At 34.9% G+C, this 17,748-nt stretch overlaps 1 protein-coding gene across 1 annotated transcript in view; it reads right to left on the minus strand.

The window, feature by feature from the left end:
* Window positions 1-17,748, minus strand: part of Cfap47 (cilia and flagella associated protein 47) — a 272,610-nt gene that overhangs the window by 108,021 nt on the left and 146,841 nt on the right. The window contains exons 42-46 of the mRNA XM_052731290.1: window positions 8,605-8,750; window positions 4,461-4,572; window positions 3,001-3,227; window positions 738-912; window positions 154-195 (exon numbers count right to left, since the gene is read on the minus strand). Of these exons, the coding sequence (XP_052587250.1) occupies window positions 154-195; window positions 738-912; window positions 3,001-3,227; window positions 4,461-4,572; window positions 8,605-8,750 (702 nt within the window). The remainder of the gene's footprint in view (window positions 1-153; window positions 196-737; window positions 913-3,000; window positions 3,228-4,460; window positions 4,573-8,604; window positions 8,751-17,748) is intronic.

The raw sequence follows: 17,748 nt of genomic DNA on the forward strand, positions 1-17,748 counted from the left end.
CGTTCATTTCTTTATCAATTTATTCATTCATTCATTCATTCATTCACTCATTTTAACTGGAATGTTTGGTCAGGGAATTTTCCCTCAAGTTTTCCACATGGTGTATTATTACTCACTGCCTTAATCTAGCTTTAACTCTTAAATTCTTGTTACCTGCTTGGGTGCTCGGCAGTTTCCTTTGGGGTGGGCTGTCTCCTAGGAAGGTAAAAATGAACAGAAAATCCTTAAATTATAATTTGTAAACACTCTTTCAGACTTAGAAATATTTTACAGTTAATAAAAATCTAGAGGAGATAAACAAGCAAAACTTTGCTAAAAAAAACATTTACTAAAAACAAAACATTTCATATGTAAAACTAAATTTATAGTACATTTGAAGATAGCACTAGTTAAGAAATTCCAATCCTAGTATTATCCAGCAAGTGGACAAGAATGAAAATAAAATTGAAAAGTAATTTAAGCAAAAAATATTTAGTCACATGTTTACTATCTGATTAATATTTGATAACACATATATACTAACGTTCATATAAATCTAATTTATACCTTCCTGACCACAATTATAGAATAGGCATGCTTCAGGAAACCAATAGAAAATACATTATATTAACAATAAAGAACATGGTTTACATCAAAGATTTATTAACCATAAATAAATACTGTTCTCTTCTAGTATGTCTTTGTCTTTAAATATCTACAATACTGCAAGATATTCTAATCAAAATCTCCTTGATTACCTGTTATAATTTGAGATTTAATTTCCAGAGCTTGAGTCTGAATAGCTGGAGGTTCTGGAATCTGAGGGATATAAATTTTCCTGGGTATATTGAAATGAGCAGGAAGGCTCAGTTCTGTTGCATATAAAATGGATTTAGGCTTCTTCAACTTGGACATATTAAAGAGCAAAAGGCACTGTAAATGAACATTGAAATTTTATTGTAATTTTCTCAACTTTTACCTCCAAAATACAAGGTAGCATTATATGTTCAGATAAAACACTTGGAGGAAAATACACAAAAAGCACAAATAAGCTTTTACAAGTTACCAATGGCATCATCTTTAAGAGTGACCCACGTTACCTTTTCTAATGCTTATAGTAACCAACAGTTTATCTTGCAAGGAAAATATTCCTTAATGGACAAACCTGAAAGACAGCTTTACTTCATGAGCAGAAACCTATGCTCCTTCACATCTATATATCAGACACTACCATCATTTGCAGGACATACCAAGTCACCATCTTCACTAACGACAATTTCTTTGACTACATAAAAACAACTAAGTTTTAGGTCAGGCCTTTTCAGATATCCAGATCAAATCACCTTCCTATCTAGATTTTGTATTTTTTAAATTCATATGGCCATTGTTCATAAAATGTGGGTTACAACACACTCCCATTCACATCCTCCTCTAGATACAATACTGTCCTTATGAAAACTGGACAGTAGCCTTAACAGTGTAAGTGAGGCCGGATACAAGTGACACTATTTACCTGAGAATAGATATCAAGATAGACAAAAAGATTAAAAAGAAACAACTTTTAGATTTCTCAGAATTTACAATTTGAAAGGAGAAATAAATAAACCAATGTCAATGTCAATCTCACATGAAAAATAATTCACAGCTAAAGGAAGAAAAACTGACATAGACAAATTCTCTTAACTGTTTTTACAAATTATTTTGAGAAGTAGTAGTGAAAAAAAACAAAATTTAAAAGATAGAAAGGGAAAGGGATTTTCTTCTGATAGGCTGATAGTTCAAAATGGTCACTCATTAAAAACCTTTTGTGATAGCTGTATATATAAGGCTCAGATTTCACTATTCAGTATAACTACGAGGTTTAGTCAAAGAGAATCATCACCTTCTTGGAAGTATTTAGGGTAAATTAAAGAAGTTGTCCAGTTCTTGGTATTGATAATTTCTAGCTCATTAGGGCTTTAAAATCAAGGTCACCTTTAATATATTACTTATATCTTAGAAATTTGTAATAAGCTTTATGAATTCTAGGACCTGAACAAATAAACCATTTTAGCTAAGATATCAATTTATCTACTACATATATATAGAGATAGATTTATATATATATATAGATACATTTATATATATATTATATATATATATATCAATAGATAGATAGATGAGTATATGTGTGTATGTCTTCAACAAGGATGAAGAAAAAAACCTGGTGATAATAATCATAACAGTGATCACAAGTATGCATGAACAGAACATTATTTAATGGGAATTTTACAAAGTTATCTCAATTTTCATAAATTACCATAATCATTTTACTAAAAATATAAAAAAGGCAACTTGGAGAGGATTAAGTAACCATCCTATAATCACACAGATCGGCATGGATTGCAAGTCTTTAAGTAGCTTCCTAATTTGATACCAGGCATCATCTTGGGCAACTTGCAGAAATTATTCCCACTCACACATTACCTGAGATTCAAATGTAATTTTTCTAGAGTGAGCCTGTGTGATGGAGTTACTTTAAGATCCCCAGAACATTCTAATGTTCAGTCAGAACTGACAATTATTAGGAATTCAAGACTATACTGTGATGATTAAAATTATTTCAGATGCCAATATATTTAACAAAATGAAATAAAATACCACCGAGCTCCCTCCTAGGAAAGAAAGAATATTCATCACTTTCCATGTAAAAATATTATAATTATACTATAAGAAAACAGCAAAGTTTTAAGAGTAATTAGAGCCACTGAGACAACTCACCAGGTCTAGGCACCTTCCTTCAAGACTAATGGCCTGAGTTAGATCCTTGAGATATACATGGTAAAAGGAGAACACCAATCCCTGCAATTTATTCTCTGACTTCCATATGCCTACCTTGGCACATGCAGACTCAAAGGTGCCAAATGTGTGCACACACCCCCATACACACACACAGAATGAATGAATGAATGAATGAATGAATGAATAAGTATCTTTTTTTTTCACAACGGCAACTTAATAGCATCATTTCTCCATTCCTACCTCAATCTTAGTTAGTCCTAGGAGGGCAACGGCCGCACGAATGGTACTGCTCTCCAGAGTGCCAGAGATAGCCCTTCGTTCATACTCAAGAGTTGACATCTGCTGCTGTGCTGCAAAAGCCAAAGCTTTTTCCTTGGCTTCATTAGTCAGTGGTACTTTAAGGTCTATATCAAGGATTTGGTGAGGTTTGCAGTTCAAATATAGAATTGGATCTTCCTTATTATATTCTGGGGAAAGTAAAAATTTATTCCCTCAGCACTGTTATCAAGCATAGATTTGTGATGTTAAAAACATAAAAGTGGAATTAGTTATGGTATTCATTAAAGAGAGGAAAAATAAATGGGTAGTACACTTCCATTAATTCTACATATCTGATTAAAAAATAAGACTTCAAAAATAAAAGATAATCCATTGGTATTCTCTAAGAGAAGCTTTACTTCAATAATGCTTTCTTAAAAATATCAATATGCTCAAAACTTAGTAAACTGTGATCCTGATAAAGTAGTAATAGTAACCCTTATGAAGACAATATAGGGCAGACTCTCAAACCCCTAATCCACTAAAGCCTGTTAGCCACCGAGACCACTTTCTTCTATTGCTAATGATGAAATATGCTTGTCCCTTATCCACATTTTCTATCTCATGAGAACAAAACCGACCAGTTACAGGATGTCTCCAAGGACAAATTTGATCTCAAGGTAAAAAACAAAATAATAAAAAAGTCTCTATCTTACATGGGAAAATCCTCTTGACCATGAGGAAGAGATTTCTTAAAAAATGCTACTATGAACTAACAAAAGTAATACTCTCCCCACCAACCTGATAAAATAAAAAACTCATTCTTGTCTCTGTTGGCAAATTCCTTGATTTGTCAGAATCAGTGCCCACTCATTTCCCTTAGCCCCCTTTCTTTCCAATCAAAACTTCTGGCAGAGTTCATAGTCAGTCTCAATTTTTTATTTCCACAATCGTTGAAATGAGTTGCCATACATATTAAGGATAAGGTATGGGAAATGGAAATAAACACAAAAGGGATGACCTTTAAGGACAAGCAAAAAATATAAAACTTCATTTCACTAACAAACAAATTCTTTCAGTGCTAGTAGTCGAAAATTAAAAATAAGGATAGAAATCTAGAGTATAATAAAATAAATCATCTTTTGAGAATGCAGAGATTTGATTTCCAAACAGAAATCAATAGGATTTATTGAGTAATATTTGGTATACTAAATTCCAATATTATCTGAAGACTAAAAACATAGATTCATAAAGAAGTCATCAATCACGTTTTTTACTGGTAAAAAGGTGTTGTTTCATTGACATAAACATAATATAGTTAGAAGGAGGCTTTCTAAAATACAAATGCATATTGGAGAAAACTTCTATAAAGAATGTTTGTGTGACCATACAAGGAATAATGTCATCTGTCAATATAATGAAGTAAAACACGTATAACATACCTTCTTCATGAGAAGTACTATAGTCAATTGGACTTGGAGGATTCATTGGAAGGAAAATGGAAGGCAAAGGTATCAAACCTTTCCCTTCTATAATATATATCAAATCTCCAATCTAAAATATAAGCATATAATGATAATAAATTTAAAGCACACATAAAAATATAAACAATAGTCATGTCAAAGTGAAAATCTATACACTTTCTAGGAACTTTCCTGCATGCTTTTCTGAACAACCTATATACTAATTTATATGGGCAAAAGTAAAGCACGTAGTATTACATTAGTGTCCTATAATTTGGTATGAAATCAGATAGGAAAGTTGAATAAGGAGGTCCTAGAAATTTTTTTACAAATATTCTTAGGAAACCATCTTAAAATGATCATGCAAACATTAAAGAAACGTTGTCTGTGCCCTGTAACAACACAACAATAACTTTATTTCTTTATTATTATTATTATTATTATATAATTATTACAGAACATGTACATCCATGAGACTATTTTTAAAGTATGAATTTTCAAAATGAGTATATGAACACCTAAAGCATTTAAGGACATATTATTCATATTATTACATAATTAGTACAAAAGGCTAAATAGATAAAGCAAAAATGTTAAGTGGGAACCATGTAAAGGCAGCAACATTATACAGAGAAATCAACAGTGGTGAGCATGCTTGTTTTGTTTGGCTAGTAGCTATTAATCCTCAGGGAAATTTACTAGGTCTCTGAGTTTCATTTTCCTTCTCTGTACAACTGGTGTCTTTGGGAGCCTAGAGCACAAATGAAAATAAGTCAAAGAAAGGAGTTCTAAAGACATAACAGAAAATCACAGTGGGGAAATATTATTAGTTCCTGATTCAAACAAAGAAGCATAAATGAAGGAAAATGTAGAATCATGAGTTAATTAGGCAATTTGAACACTGACTAGATATTTGATGGTATTAAAAAGAAATTAAAATATTTTCAAGAATATGGTATCATTGGCCTTGTCAAAATAGGCAGTTGTAATTATAAGATAGTGAAGTATGAATAAAAGTATGTGGTGATTGGGACTTACTTCATTATATTCATAGAACTGTTTTGCCATGTTATTGAAATGGGGGCAAAATAAAGAGCAAACTTATTGTAGCTTCTTTTCTACAGTTTGATGTAGAGAAAATCAGCATATGCCACTCCATATGATGACTGATTTAAATTACAATTAATTTGAGAAGAAGGCAATTGAAAAGAAGTAGGTATAGGACAAATTCTGCTTTGCCCCATGTACATAAAAGCCAGATATTCATTTACAATGGTTTCTTCCCTTTCTATCAGGAAGGACAGAATTTGATCAGAAAGTCTAATTAGATACTTATATAACTGCTGATGATTTTTGGTTAACCTACGCCACAGAATTCCATTCATTTGACTGCCTGTACTATGCCTTATATAGACACTCAGTCTCTTGATTTTATGTTGTCAAGCTTTTAAAATTTTCAATTCTTGTTGAAGCTGTTATGAAAGTAGAAGTTCTAATCCACCTCTTAATCATTCTTTAGCTGTCTCTTCCAATAAGCATGTTAAAAAGCTTTTGTTAGTTCTTACATTTGTAAGAAAAATATGTTCCTTCCCTCTATATGTATTTCGTATTTTCCATAATAAATTTTTGATCATTGTATCAAAAAAAATTGAATTACAGGATTTGGGGAAGACCACGCAAAAACACATGTAAGAAGTATTTGTTCTAATCAAGGTATGTAGTAGCTATAGGAAGGCAATAAAGTACTGGAAGATAAATATACTAGAGAAAAGATAGGTGCTAGCTGGCTCAATGATAAAGTTCAAGCATTTGTGGAAGAGGCCTAGTATACCACAGCAAGTGGCTGTAAAGCCACATACTTAAAAGAGCTCTCAAATAAAGAAAAAATTCCCAGCTGGTCTGTGGTGGCATATGCCTTTCATCCCAGCACTTGGGAGGCAGAGGCAGGCAGGTCTCAGTGAATACGAGGCCATCTGGTCTGCAAAGCAAGTTCCAGGACAGGATGGTTACACAGAAATCTTTATCTCAAAAAACCACCTGCCCTTGCCGGGTGGTGGTGGCGCAAGCCTTTAATCCCAGCACTCGGGAGGCAGAGGCAGGAGGATCTCTGTGAATTCGAGGCCAGCCTGGTCTACAGAGCGAGATCAAGGAAAGGCACAAGGCACAAAGCTACACAGAGAAACCCTATCTCGAAAAAACAAAAACAAAAAAAAAAAGGATAAAGAAAAACATTCCCTGCCTAATGTTACAACCTTCCTCATAAAAAAAAAAAAAAAAAGAAAATCAAATGCTGGAAACTACAATGCAGACAGATCAACATGTCAGGTTACTGCTGTGATCTATAATGTTGGTATGCTACCTATTCTCTCAACTTCAGGAGATGAAATTCCTCAGGGACTGAGTTCTGATTCTGCTACAGTTTCCATTTTATGCTTTCCAATTCCATTTTATACCTGAAAGTTTTTTGGACTTCTGGCATCTAATAGCAGGAGCTTTTAGGACTGTTGTGAGTCTGCCTGTAAGCTGAAAATTTTATGAACACAGATAGATTTGTACAACTATATCTTCAAAGTTATGTAAATGTTTCCTTTCTTATTTGAAAATTGAAGTAAAATACACAAAAGTGAAATAAATGTGTACGCCTGAAAACACTTTAGTAGAAATGGTTTTATTTTATAAGTGGAAAACTACCAAATAGAGGCCTAATTATTTCAGTTTTTAACAAGTGGGGCTTATTAGGAAAGTGGTTATCACACATTTAATAATAACAAAAACAAACCATTTGTGCTTGATTGTATATAGAATAGCTAGTTAAGCATATAAGTGTATTTTTAAATATAATTAGCAATATGCTTGAATGTATAAATTAAAAGCAACTATAATTCAATCAAATACTTTAAATTGTAGCACTCTTTCCAATAGGTAGCAATTTATTTCTAAGATTATGGTTTTGTTTTATCTTAATGTTTTCTCTGGAAAGGACAAAATATATGTAATCACAGGTGTGTTTTAATAAGTGAGGATGTCAAAATAAGCTTGATTATACTTTAAGTAATTTAGATTCATTTATGTAGGTAGATAATATTCTCATAGTCTACTTCAAGGAAGAAAGTTGATTTTTGTAATTCTACTCTTGAAAATGCATTTTCTATAATTAAAAACTATTTTTAAACGGTATTTTGAACATTAGATACAATCAATGGTATCTAACAACTACAGTTATTTTCACACATTTTTTTATAGAGAGAGAAATGTAGTTACATCCGAAAAGATTTCCTTTCCATTGCTGAGAATGAAATCCAAGGCCTTGTGAATGCTACACAAGCCCTCTACTACTGATCTACAATTCTTGGCACTGAATAAGATAAAACCAAGGGAGTTTTATGATGTAATTTTTCTCAGTGGGAATTTTACAGGTAAAATTATAGTATATCTTATAATTATTAGAATATACTATTTTTTTACACAGTTAATTCCATAGATACTAGCTAAGTATTATCTCCTAATAACATCGATTAGTTAAATATAGTGAACACACATGATATATGTGGCTGTATCGCTATATATTCTGATGATTCTAAATTTCCTCCTCAGATCATTATCTTAGTCAGTCTCTCAGAGTTAGTCTCCCATCTCTTCTCCTTCTTCTCTACCCACCACCCCCTAAATTGTTCTCTTCTTTGTTGGTTTTAAGAACTAAGCTACATGAATGCCACAGGTAAAAAGAAATGAATTCCATAAACAGCTTGGGAGGTTGGAAGCAGATCTTTCCTCACATGACACTCTGAGGAGATGCCAGCCTTGGTCAATTCCTTCACTGAAGATTTTATAGACCATAAGTAGAGGACTTAACATGACAGGCCAGATCTTTGACTCACAGAGACTGAGATAAGGCCAGTCATGGTGGTTCTGCTTCCATGGAACTCCCATATGCTGCCACCATAAGTTTATAAGTAGTGGGAATCTTTTGGTATTCTCCAGAAGAAGCTTCTTGTCTTGGAACTTGAAAACTAGAAACATGAATGTTTCCAGAATCCCAGTTGCTTTAAACTGCCTTTAATGGTTACTTCAGTATGGAAACAAATCATAATGGAAAAAGCACAGAGAATAATTCTGTTCTTACCAATGCGTTGCTCAGGATGATGGCACAATAGCGAATGTGCATATCAAAGGGAAGATAGAAGATCTCCAGGCTTGAAGATCCTTTTGCTCCCAAGAAAATTGTATGCATTGAACAAAAGAATTCTCTGATGAAGCTAGACTTAATTGCTAAGAAAACATGACACAGAGGAAGTTGATAAGTCAAACAAACTATTGTTTCAAAAATAAATAACATTTAAGGTTGAATAAAATGTTGGAAACATTATAATATATTATTAGATAATACATGCCAGGCTGTGGTGGCACATGCCTTTAATCTCAGCACTCAGAAGGCGAGGCAGGCAGATCTCTGTAAATCTGAGGCCCAGCCTGAGCTACAGAGCCAGTTCTAGGACAGCCAAGTCTACACAAGGAAACCAAAAAGAAAAAAAGAAAAAGATAATACACATTTTTTAATAAAAAAACTATTGGTGACCTGATCTCAAGCTTGATAATAAAAATTCCTTAATAAAGAATCTCATGAAAGGAGTACTATTTAATTCATATATATATAAAATTCACATATATAAATATGGTCACTCTTGAATGTCCAATTTTGACAATCTGTGAAACGATTCACATAACAAAGTAAAATGGACAATTTGAATTGGAAATGACTACTATATACACAAAAAATATACATATTTGTTTTTTGGTAGTTTTAAAATATGTTGACAGATTCCTCAAATCCTACTAAAATGTGGTGATATAATAGTCGAACCTTAGTGATACTAAATGAGGAAATGTAATCCAATATCTGTCTAATGTTTCCTCTTTACTTACTTATAAAACCCAGTTATTATTCTATGAGAAGCCTGAGACATATGGCAATCCCACTTGTAAGATTTTAAGCCAACAGTCCCAGCTAAGACACCAGTGGGGAAAGGCAACATTAAACATTAGACACATGAATAAAATAGCTTTGAAATATCCCAAGTCCAAGCTTCCATCTGATGGTAATGCCTTGATAGACCTTGAGATGAAGTCATGCAGGTAAGCCCAGTTAACCCAGAAATATAGGACAGAACAGTTACATCTGATTTTATGTTGCTGTGTGCCACTATAATTGTGATGGACTGTTAAGCATAACATTTCTACAATCAGTTTCCTGTCCATCATGCTACCTATCTTTTAAAATATTTTTTTCACAGCACATCCATACTTGTGGTGGTATTTTACTTGTACTGAAATGTGATTTTAATTGTATGTTAATAAATAAAGTTGTCTGGGGGTCAGAGCTATTAGAGCCATTGCAAGTGCATGGCGGCGGTGGCGGCGCACGCCTTTAAGGACCTGGAGGGCGGTACATTCAGGCAGTGACGAGGCAGTCACATGTTTGGGTTTACAACCAATGAGAAGGCAGAACAGCTAGACTATATAAAGACACACACAGGAAGTAGGTCCCCTTTTTCGGAGAGCTCTCTTGGCTGAAGAAGATCCCTGAATCAGGAAGGGTGAGGCTCTTATCTCTGACCTCTTGGCTTTCTTCTCTGAATCGGCTCTGTGTTTCTTATTTAATAAGACCTTTGGTTACATCTACATTTGACGCCCAACGTGACAAGAATCCATTAAAAACCACTTGGCTTGGCAGCAGGTCCGGTTTCCCACCAGGGCGGCCGGCAGGTCCCGTTTCCCGCCAGGGCGGCCGGCTCGGCCTCAGGCCGGACTAACTTTGAGCTACATGCTTAAAGCCGGTGCTACAGACAATTCAGGCCTGCCCTACCAAACAGGGCCCCTGCCTGTAAAGCCAACGCACATGGTTGGAGCTTAAGGTAGCCAGAGCCAAGGCTTGACTAGGCTCAAGCGGGAACACGTGGCTGGATTCAAGCTCTTAGGCAGAACTTGTGGCTACGGTTCTTGCGTGTTTTCTCTGTCTCTCTCTCTGTCTCTCTCTGTCTCTGTCTCTCTCTCTCTGTCTCTCTCTCTCTCTCTCTCTGGATTCACACCTCGGACACTAGGTGGCTGTTTTAAAATTCCCTCGGATTGGTACTCTTCTACGAGGACTTGGTAAGTCACTTAACATATCGAATATTTTAAAGGAAACTATTTAAAAGAGAAATTTTTTTCCACATTTAAAAAAAATGGGTTTTCTGTGTTCATTGGAAGAAAATTGGGCTTTGTTTGCAATTTTAGACAGTCTGACAATGGAACAGCTATATGAGAAGATTAATGTTGATCGAATTATGCATTTTATTACTATGCTTATTCTCATTTTACTATTTAAAAAGATAGTCAATTTAAGTGCCAGGGTGACAGCTTTAGAAAAACTTGATAAACCTGTAAAAACTCAAACAGAAGAAACTAACAGTGAAGTTGCTTCAAGATTGGATCATAGGGTTACAGAAAGAAAGCCTGTTTTCACACAGTCACCCTTAGTTTGTCCAGTAACCATACAGCAGTTGCCTGATCAAATGACTACACAAAATATTTGGGCTCCAATTGAAATGTTAGATTTACGAAGGTTTAAGGAGGCAATAGTATCTTATGGCATGCATTCCCCATATGTAAAGCAAATGTTAAACTCTTGGTCAACATATAAAAGGATTGTACCACAGGATTGGCGGGAGCTGGCACAAGCTGTTCTGGAACCCAGTCAAAGGCTTCAGTGGCTAACTTGGTTCAAGGATGAAGCTAAAAACATAGAAAAACAGTGGAGGGATAAAGGAATACAAGTCTGCCAGGATCAGCTTATTGGAGAAGGTCAATATGCTTCAGCACAAGCACAATGTTTATATGATGTCCAAACCCTAATTTTATGTTGAACAGCAGCCTTGAATGCATGTGACAGAGTTGAGGAACCAGGAAAAATAACTGAGTCATTTACAAAGGCTGTACAAGGCCCAAAAGAATCTTTCACAGATTTTTTACAAAGACTGGCTTCAGCAGTAAAGAGAATGGTCCCGGATTCAGAAGCTAGTAAGATAATAATTGAATCTTTGGCCTTTGAGAATGCGAATGCAGCATGCAAAACAATAATCAGGCCGTTAAAGGCAAGATCTGCACCTTTGGAAGATTGGATTAGAGACACGGTTAATGTTGAAGCTCATGAGCATGATGATATGTGGGTAGGAGAAGCAATTTCAAAAGGTTTGAGGAATGTTAGATGTTTTGGATGTGGAAAGCAAGGACATTTGAAAAGGGATTGTAAACAGGTCATTCCTAGAAACAATGTTTCTTCAAGGAACAATGGCAACAGAATGCCCCTTCCTTCTGCAGTATGCAGAAGGTGTGGTAAGGGAAAACACTGGACCAACGAGTGTAGATCAACAAGGGACAGACAGGGTAATCATTTGCCGCAGTCTTCGGGAAACTCCCAGAGGGGCCTCATGCAGGCCCCAATAGCAAATCCAGTTCAAACCTTTCCTGCAGTCGTAGAGGAAACCCCTACTCAGAGCAATTAAATAACCAAATGCCTATTGGAATAAGTCATGCTGGTAAGGATAATGAAACAGAGAGAATAGAAAATTCAGGAGAAAACATAAAGAAAATTTTTTGGCAAACTTCTATTAATGAACAAAGACCAAAATTATCAATAAAAATAAATGGTGTTTTGTTGTCTGGTCTGGTAGACATAGGTGCGGACGTTACCATAATTGCACCAGAATTTTGGCATCCAACTTGGCCTCTTCAGGAGGTAAACATTCAACTGTTAGGAATTGGGACATTATCTCAGGTGAAACAGAGTGCAAGATGGCTCGAATGTATAGGTCCAGAAGGACAGAGAGCAAAATTAAAACCATATGTGGCTAACATAGCTATAAACCTGTGGGGTCGAGACTTGTTACAACAATGGAATACTCAGATTAACATCCCTCCAATCTCAGAAACAAATCATAAACTAGCACATGTTTCTGAGAGAAATATTAGAAGGCGATATTCTGAATGGTCACCAACCATCCATGTTATACAAAAACAGGGCACAACAACCGATGATCTTCCAAAGACATCAACAGCTCTACCTTTAAAATGGTTAACAGACAAGCCTGTATGGGTCCAGCAATGGCCTTTAACAACAGAGAAACTCCAGGCTTTAGAAGAGCTGGTAGAAGAACAGTTAAATGCTCAGCATATTGAAGAATCAACCAGCCCTTGGAATTCTCCTGTATTTGTTATTAAGAAGAAATTTGGTAAATGGAGAATGGTAACAGACCTTAGAGCAATTAACAAAGTAATTCAGCCAATGGGTTCTCTACAATCTGGAATTCCTTTGCCTACTCTATTACCAAAAGGATGGCCTCTCATAGTTATTGATTTAAAAGATTGTTTCTTTTCAATACCCTTACAAGAAAAAGACAGAGAAAGATTTGCTTTCACAGTGCCTACTTATAATAATTCTCAACCGGTTAAAAGATTTCAATGGAGAGTCCTCCCACAGGGAATGTTGAATAGCCCAACTCTGTGCCAATATTTTGTACAACAGCCATTGGAAGTGATACGTAAAAAATTTCCTAAATCTATAATTTATCATTATATGGATGATATTTTACTAGCTGACTCAAATGCAGATACTTTAGAAAGAATGTTTGAAGAATTAAAGAAAATTTTGCCTAGCTGGGGATTACAAATTGCTCCTGAAAACATACAAAGAGGAGATTCTATTAATTATTTAGGATATAAAATAGAGTTACAAAAAATTAGACCCCAAAAGGTGCAAATTAGGAGAGATAGACTCCAGACTCTTAATGACTTTCAAAGATTATTTGGAGATATTTCTCATCTAAGAACTATTGTTGGGGTAAAAAATGATGAACTGCATAATTTGTTCAAAACCTTAGAAGGTGACAAGGACTTAAATAGTCCAAGAGAATTATCACCTGAAGCTGAGAAAGAATTGGCCTTGGTAGAAAAGAAAGTACATGAAGGGCACATGAATCGTATTGATCCAAAGCTGGATTGCATTTTGGTTATTTTACCTTCTAGGCATTCTCCTATAGGAATATTAATGCAGAGGGAAGATATTATATTAGAATGGATATTTTTACCAAATAAACCAAATAAAAAATTAAAAACTTATGTGGAAAAAATCTCTGACTTGATTTGGAAAGGAAAATTGAGACTTCGTCAATTAGCAGGAATAGACCCAGCAGAAATTGTCGTACCTTTAACTAAGGAGGATATTGAAAAATTATGGACAGAAAGTGAACCTTGGAAAAGAGCTTGCAGTAATTTTTTGGGAGAAATTAACAGCAAATATCCCAAAAGCGATAGAATTGATCTTATAAAGAGAGCTCATTGGATTGTGCCTCGAATTGTACGGGAAAAACCCATATCTGGAGTTCGTACATTTTATACAGATGCCAACAAACAAGGAAAGGCAGGTTACAAATCAGAAAATTTAAGTAAAGTGGTTCAAAGTCCTTATAATTCAGTTCAAAAATCAGAATTGTATGCTATTCTGTTGGTATTAATGGATTTTTCAGAACCTCTCAATATAGTAACTGACACTCAGTATGCTGAAAGAGTAGTATTACGTATTGAGACTGCAGAATTTATCCCCGATGCTTCAGAATTAACTTCACTATTCAATTACAAGATACAATCAGGAAAAGGAGTCATCCTTTATATATAACTCACATTCGATCCCATACTGGTCTGCCAGGCCCTCTAGCACAAGGCAATGATGAGATTGATAAATTATTGATAGGAAATGTGCTGGAGGCCTCAGAATTTCATAAAAAACATCATGTCAATAGTAAAGGTTTAAAAAAGGATTTTTCCATAACCTGGCAACAAGCCAAAGAAATAGTAAAGAAATGTCCTACTTGTTCCTTCTACAATCAAACGCCATTACCAGCTGGATGTAACCCAAAAGGTACTCAAAGGAATGAAATCTGGCAGATGGACGTGTTTCACTTTGCAGAATTTGGAAAACTGAAATGTGTACACCACACTATCGATACTTATTCAGGATTTCAGTGGGCAACTGCTTTGAGTTCTGAAAAAGCTGATTCTGTAATCACTCATTTGCTCGAAGTTATGGCCATCATGGGTATACCTGCACAAATCAAAACTGATAATGCTCCATCATATGTCTCTGTTAAAATGAAACAGTTTTTTGCTTATTACAATATAAAGCATATTACAGGCATACCACATAATCCTACAGGTCAAGCAATTGTAGAAAGATCAAACAGAACGCTAAAGGATATGCTAAATAAACAGAAAGGGGTAACAAAAACCCCCAGAAACAGACTGCATAATGCTCTATTAACTTTGAATTTTCTTAATGCCAATGAGAAAGGAACAACAGCTGCAGAGAGACATTGGATAATAGAAAAAACTACAGAATTAAATCAGCCTATATACTTTAAGGATGTGCTGACCTCAGAATGGAAACCAGGGTATGTGTTACGTTGGGGACGAGGTTTTGCTTTTGTTTCTACAGGAGAAGATAAGCTGTGGGTACCATCAAAATTGATAAAGGTTCGATTTGAACAAGAGAAACCTCTTAATTAGAGGAGGTGATAGTTCATCAACCAGCATGAACATCCAAATTAAACTAACTTACCATTAACATATGTCTTTTCATTTAATCAGATAATAACTTGCCAAAAAGGAACATCCCCAAAATTAGTCTTGGGGAAAGGTTTTTGTTTTTGTTTTTTAGGAGAATGAAGGTTAAGGAATCTGAAGAACACTGGACAAATGAGACAACTGAAGAAAAGGGACAAATCATCTATCCCAGGAAACAGAGTGAAACGGCGTATGGGTATATATTATCTAAAAAATTTTATGTCTTCCTAAATGTTTGTTTCTGCTTTTCTCTAAAAATTTAACACTATTGTTCTTCTAATAGTCCCAGTTCAATTAAAATTTAAAGCTGACTTTAGAGTTGGAGAATGGCTCTCTCCTTCTTTAAACTCAAGAATGTTGTTAAAAGGAAAATGCAAACCCCCTGTATCATGCCAGAATAAAAGAGCCATCTTCTGCTATGGGACAGTAGAAAAGCCAAATTAAGTAAGGGACTATTCGATTACTAATCTCAACTCTTTGATTCTATTCTGATTCTTTAAAACTTTTCTTAAAGTATAAATTTTATATCAAAATTTACAAGATTAATATATATAGATATATAGTTATGTATACATTTTAAACTTTAAGATATGAATGGTCATATAGAGTACTAATTAATTCTAGAAAAAAGGCTTCAATTAGCTGCATATATATGTCTTTGTGTTTGAGTCTCTTATCAGTTTTCTGCAGGAAATCACGGTCAGGCCTAACATCAACTGAAGTCTCCAGGAAGAAGTTGGGGCCCCACAACAACAACAATTCCACGTGGACAATAATAATTTCACTAAGCTGACAAACATCATCTACAGATCAGCTTTGAACTACAAGGTGCTCAGAGCAATTTTGAGATGACTAGCTGAAATGATCCAGTCTCAAAGACTACTTGAATAAGGACTTGAGATAAACCCTGAACTTTGGCATTATACACAGACTGGATAATGAAGGATATGGTTACCTTTCCTAGAATTTGACAATTAACCTAAAATTTTTCTTTCAGGATAAAGATAACTTCGCCCATACCCAGCAGGAAGCAATTTTAAGAATACGACGCCCACATTCCCAAAGAGGTGGTGTGGGGCGGGTGGTTTTTTGGTCTTTTTAATGGGTTTTGGGTCTGGGATAATTTTCAATGTTTAGGGGAGTTGGTTACAAGTTGTTGTCAAGGGTTAGGAAAAAGGCTAAGCAAAGGAGATTAGATTTAAGGTTCTTGTTTAAAAAAAAAAGAGAAAGAAAGAAGAAGAAAAAGACAATTACTAGTTTTAAATACTTTACATTGGATTGGATTGTTTTATATTGTATACAAATTATATATATTGAAATTGATATTATTAGAAAATGTTATATGTATATCTCTAATTGTACTTATACCGTTCATTTAACAATGCAATTTTCTGATCCTTGAATGTTATTATTACCAACTATTAGGATATAAAGAAATGAAAGTTAGTAGTTAGACATTACAATAGAACTTGTAGTCATATTAGATATGTTTTAAAAATTGAGCAGATATATTTTAGACAGGTCATCTTCAAACCCTTCAGAGATCTACAGAATATAGCATTTAAAATGTTTTAATAACTTAGAAATTTTTTCTTTTTTGTTATGACTATGAGACATGTCGGCTCCTGGCAGTACCAATCTACTTCAGAGAAAATATGGGCATTGAAGAAACTGTGTATGGAGTTAACTTTCATTGTGGCAAAAGTTAGCCACTGGACAACAAAGTATCCTTGACTCAACTGCTGACAAAATGGACAGACAGGACATGAAACAAAGGGCTACTGATTCTTGCCAAAACAAGTGTGGTTATGGCTTTATCAAAAGGCATATTCTGAGGCCAGGACAATATGGCACCATCCCTGAAGTGGCCTTCACAATTCGGAAAAGGTACAGTGCCCTTTTCTTCGAAGGCAGCTGAATAGGCAGTGGGCCGATGGCTTCTGATGTGCAATGGAACAGCAGCTGAAACAGTTATTCTTGAAGAGTAACTAAGCTCACGCCTCTCAATAGTAGACTGGCATTTGACAGAGGGATGTGGAGAAGAACGGGATGCTGAGATGAAGCCATATATACACAGCCAAGAAGAATGGACAGCTGAATTAAAAAACCATCAACAATTTCCAGAATTTAAAATCCTGAATCATGACATGACACTAGTGGAATTCAGGTGTTTCCGGTACATGGACTGCTCTCTCCCAATGTGAGGTTGAACTGATGACCTTGTGTACATCCTACTTCACAAATGAGTCTGTCAGATATGCTAAGCCTATAGGCTGAAGATGATGCCCCAACACTGTGGAGAAACCTCAGGTGACTGTCCAGGCAGCTGGCTGTTTCTGTCAACTCACAAATTTTTTGGAAGTTGCTTGCATGCACTTTCTGTTTTTATTTTTGTTAGCTAATATTATTTCCTTCTTGGGTCTCTGAGGGAGTTGAAGGTCAGTTAGTTATAGTTGAAGATTAATTAGGATAGAAAGTGAATTAGATACATTTTGGACTTAACAAAATAGGATAGATAATGAAATTATTTTCTCTGAATTTGTCAAATACAAATGGACTAGACATTGTTTAGACATTTATTACTTGTATATATTATATATAGTCATTGTACTTT

The sequence above is a fragment of the Peromyscus californicus genome, unplaced genomic scaffold, assembly GCF_007827085.1.
Source record: "Peromyscus californicus insignis strain IS unplaced genomic scaffold, ASM782708v3 Scaffold_10__1_contigs__length_136768540, whole genome shotgun sequence".
NCBI lineage: Eukaryota > Metazoa > Chordata > Mammalia > Rodentia > Cricetidae > Peromyscus > Peromyscus californicus.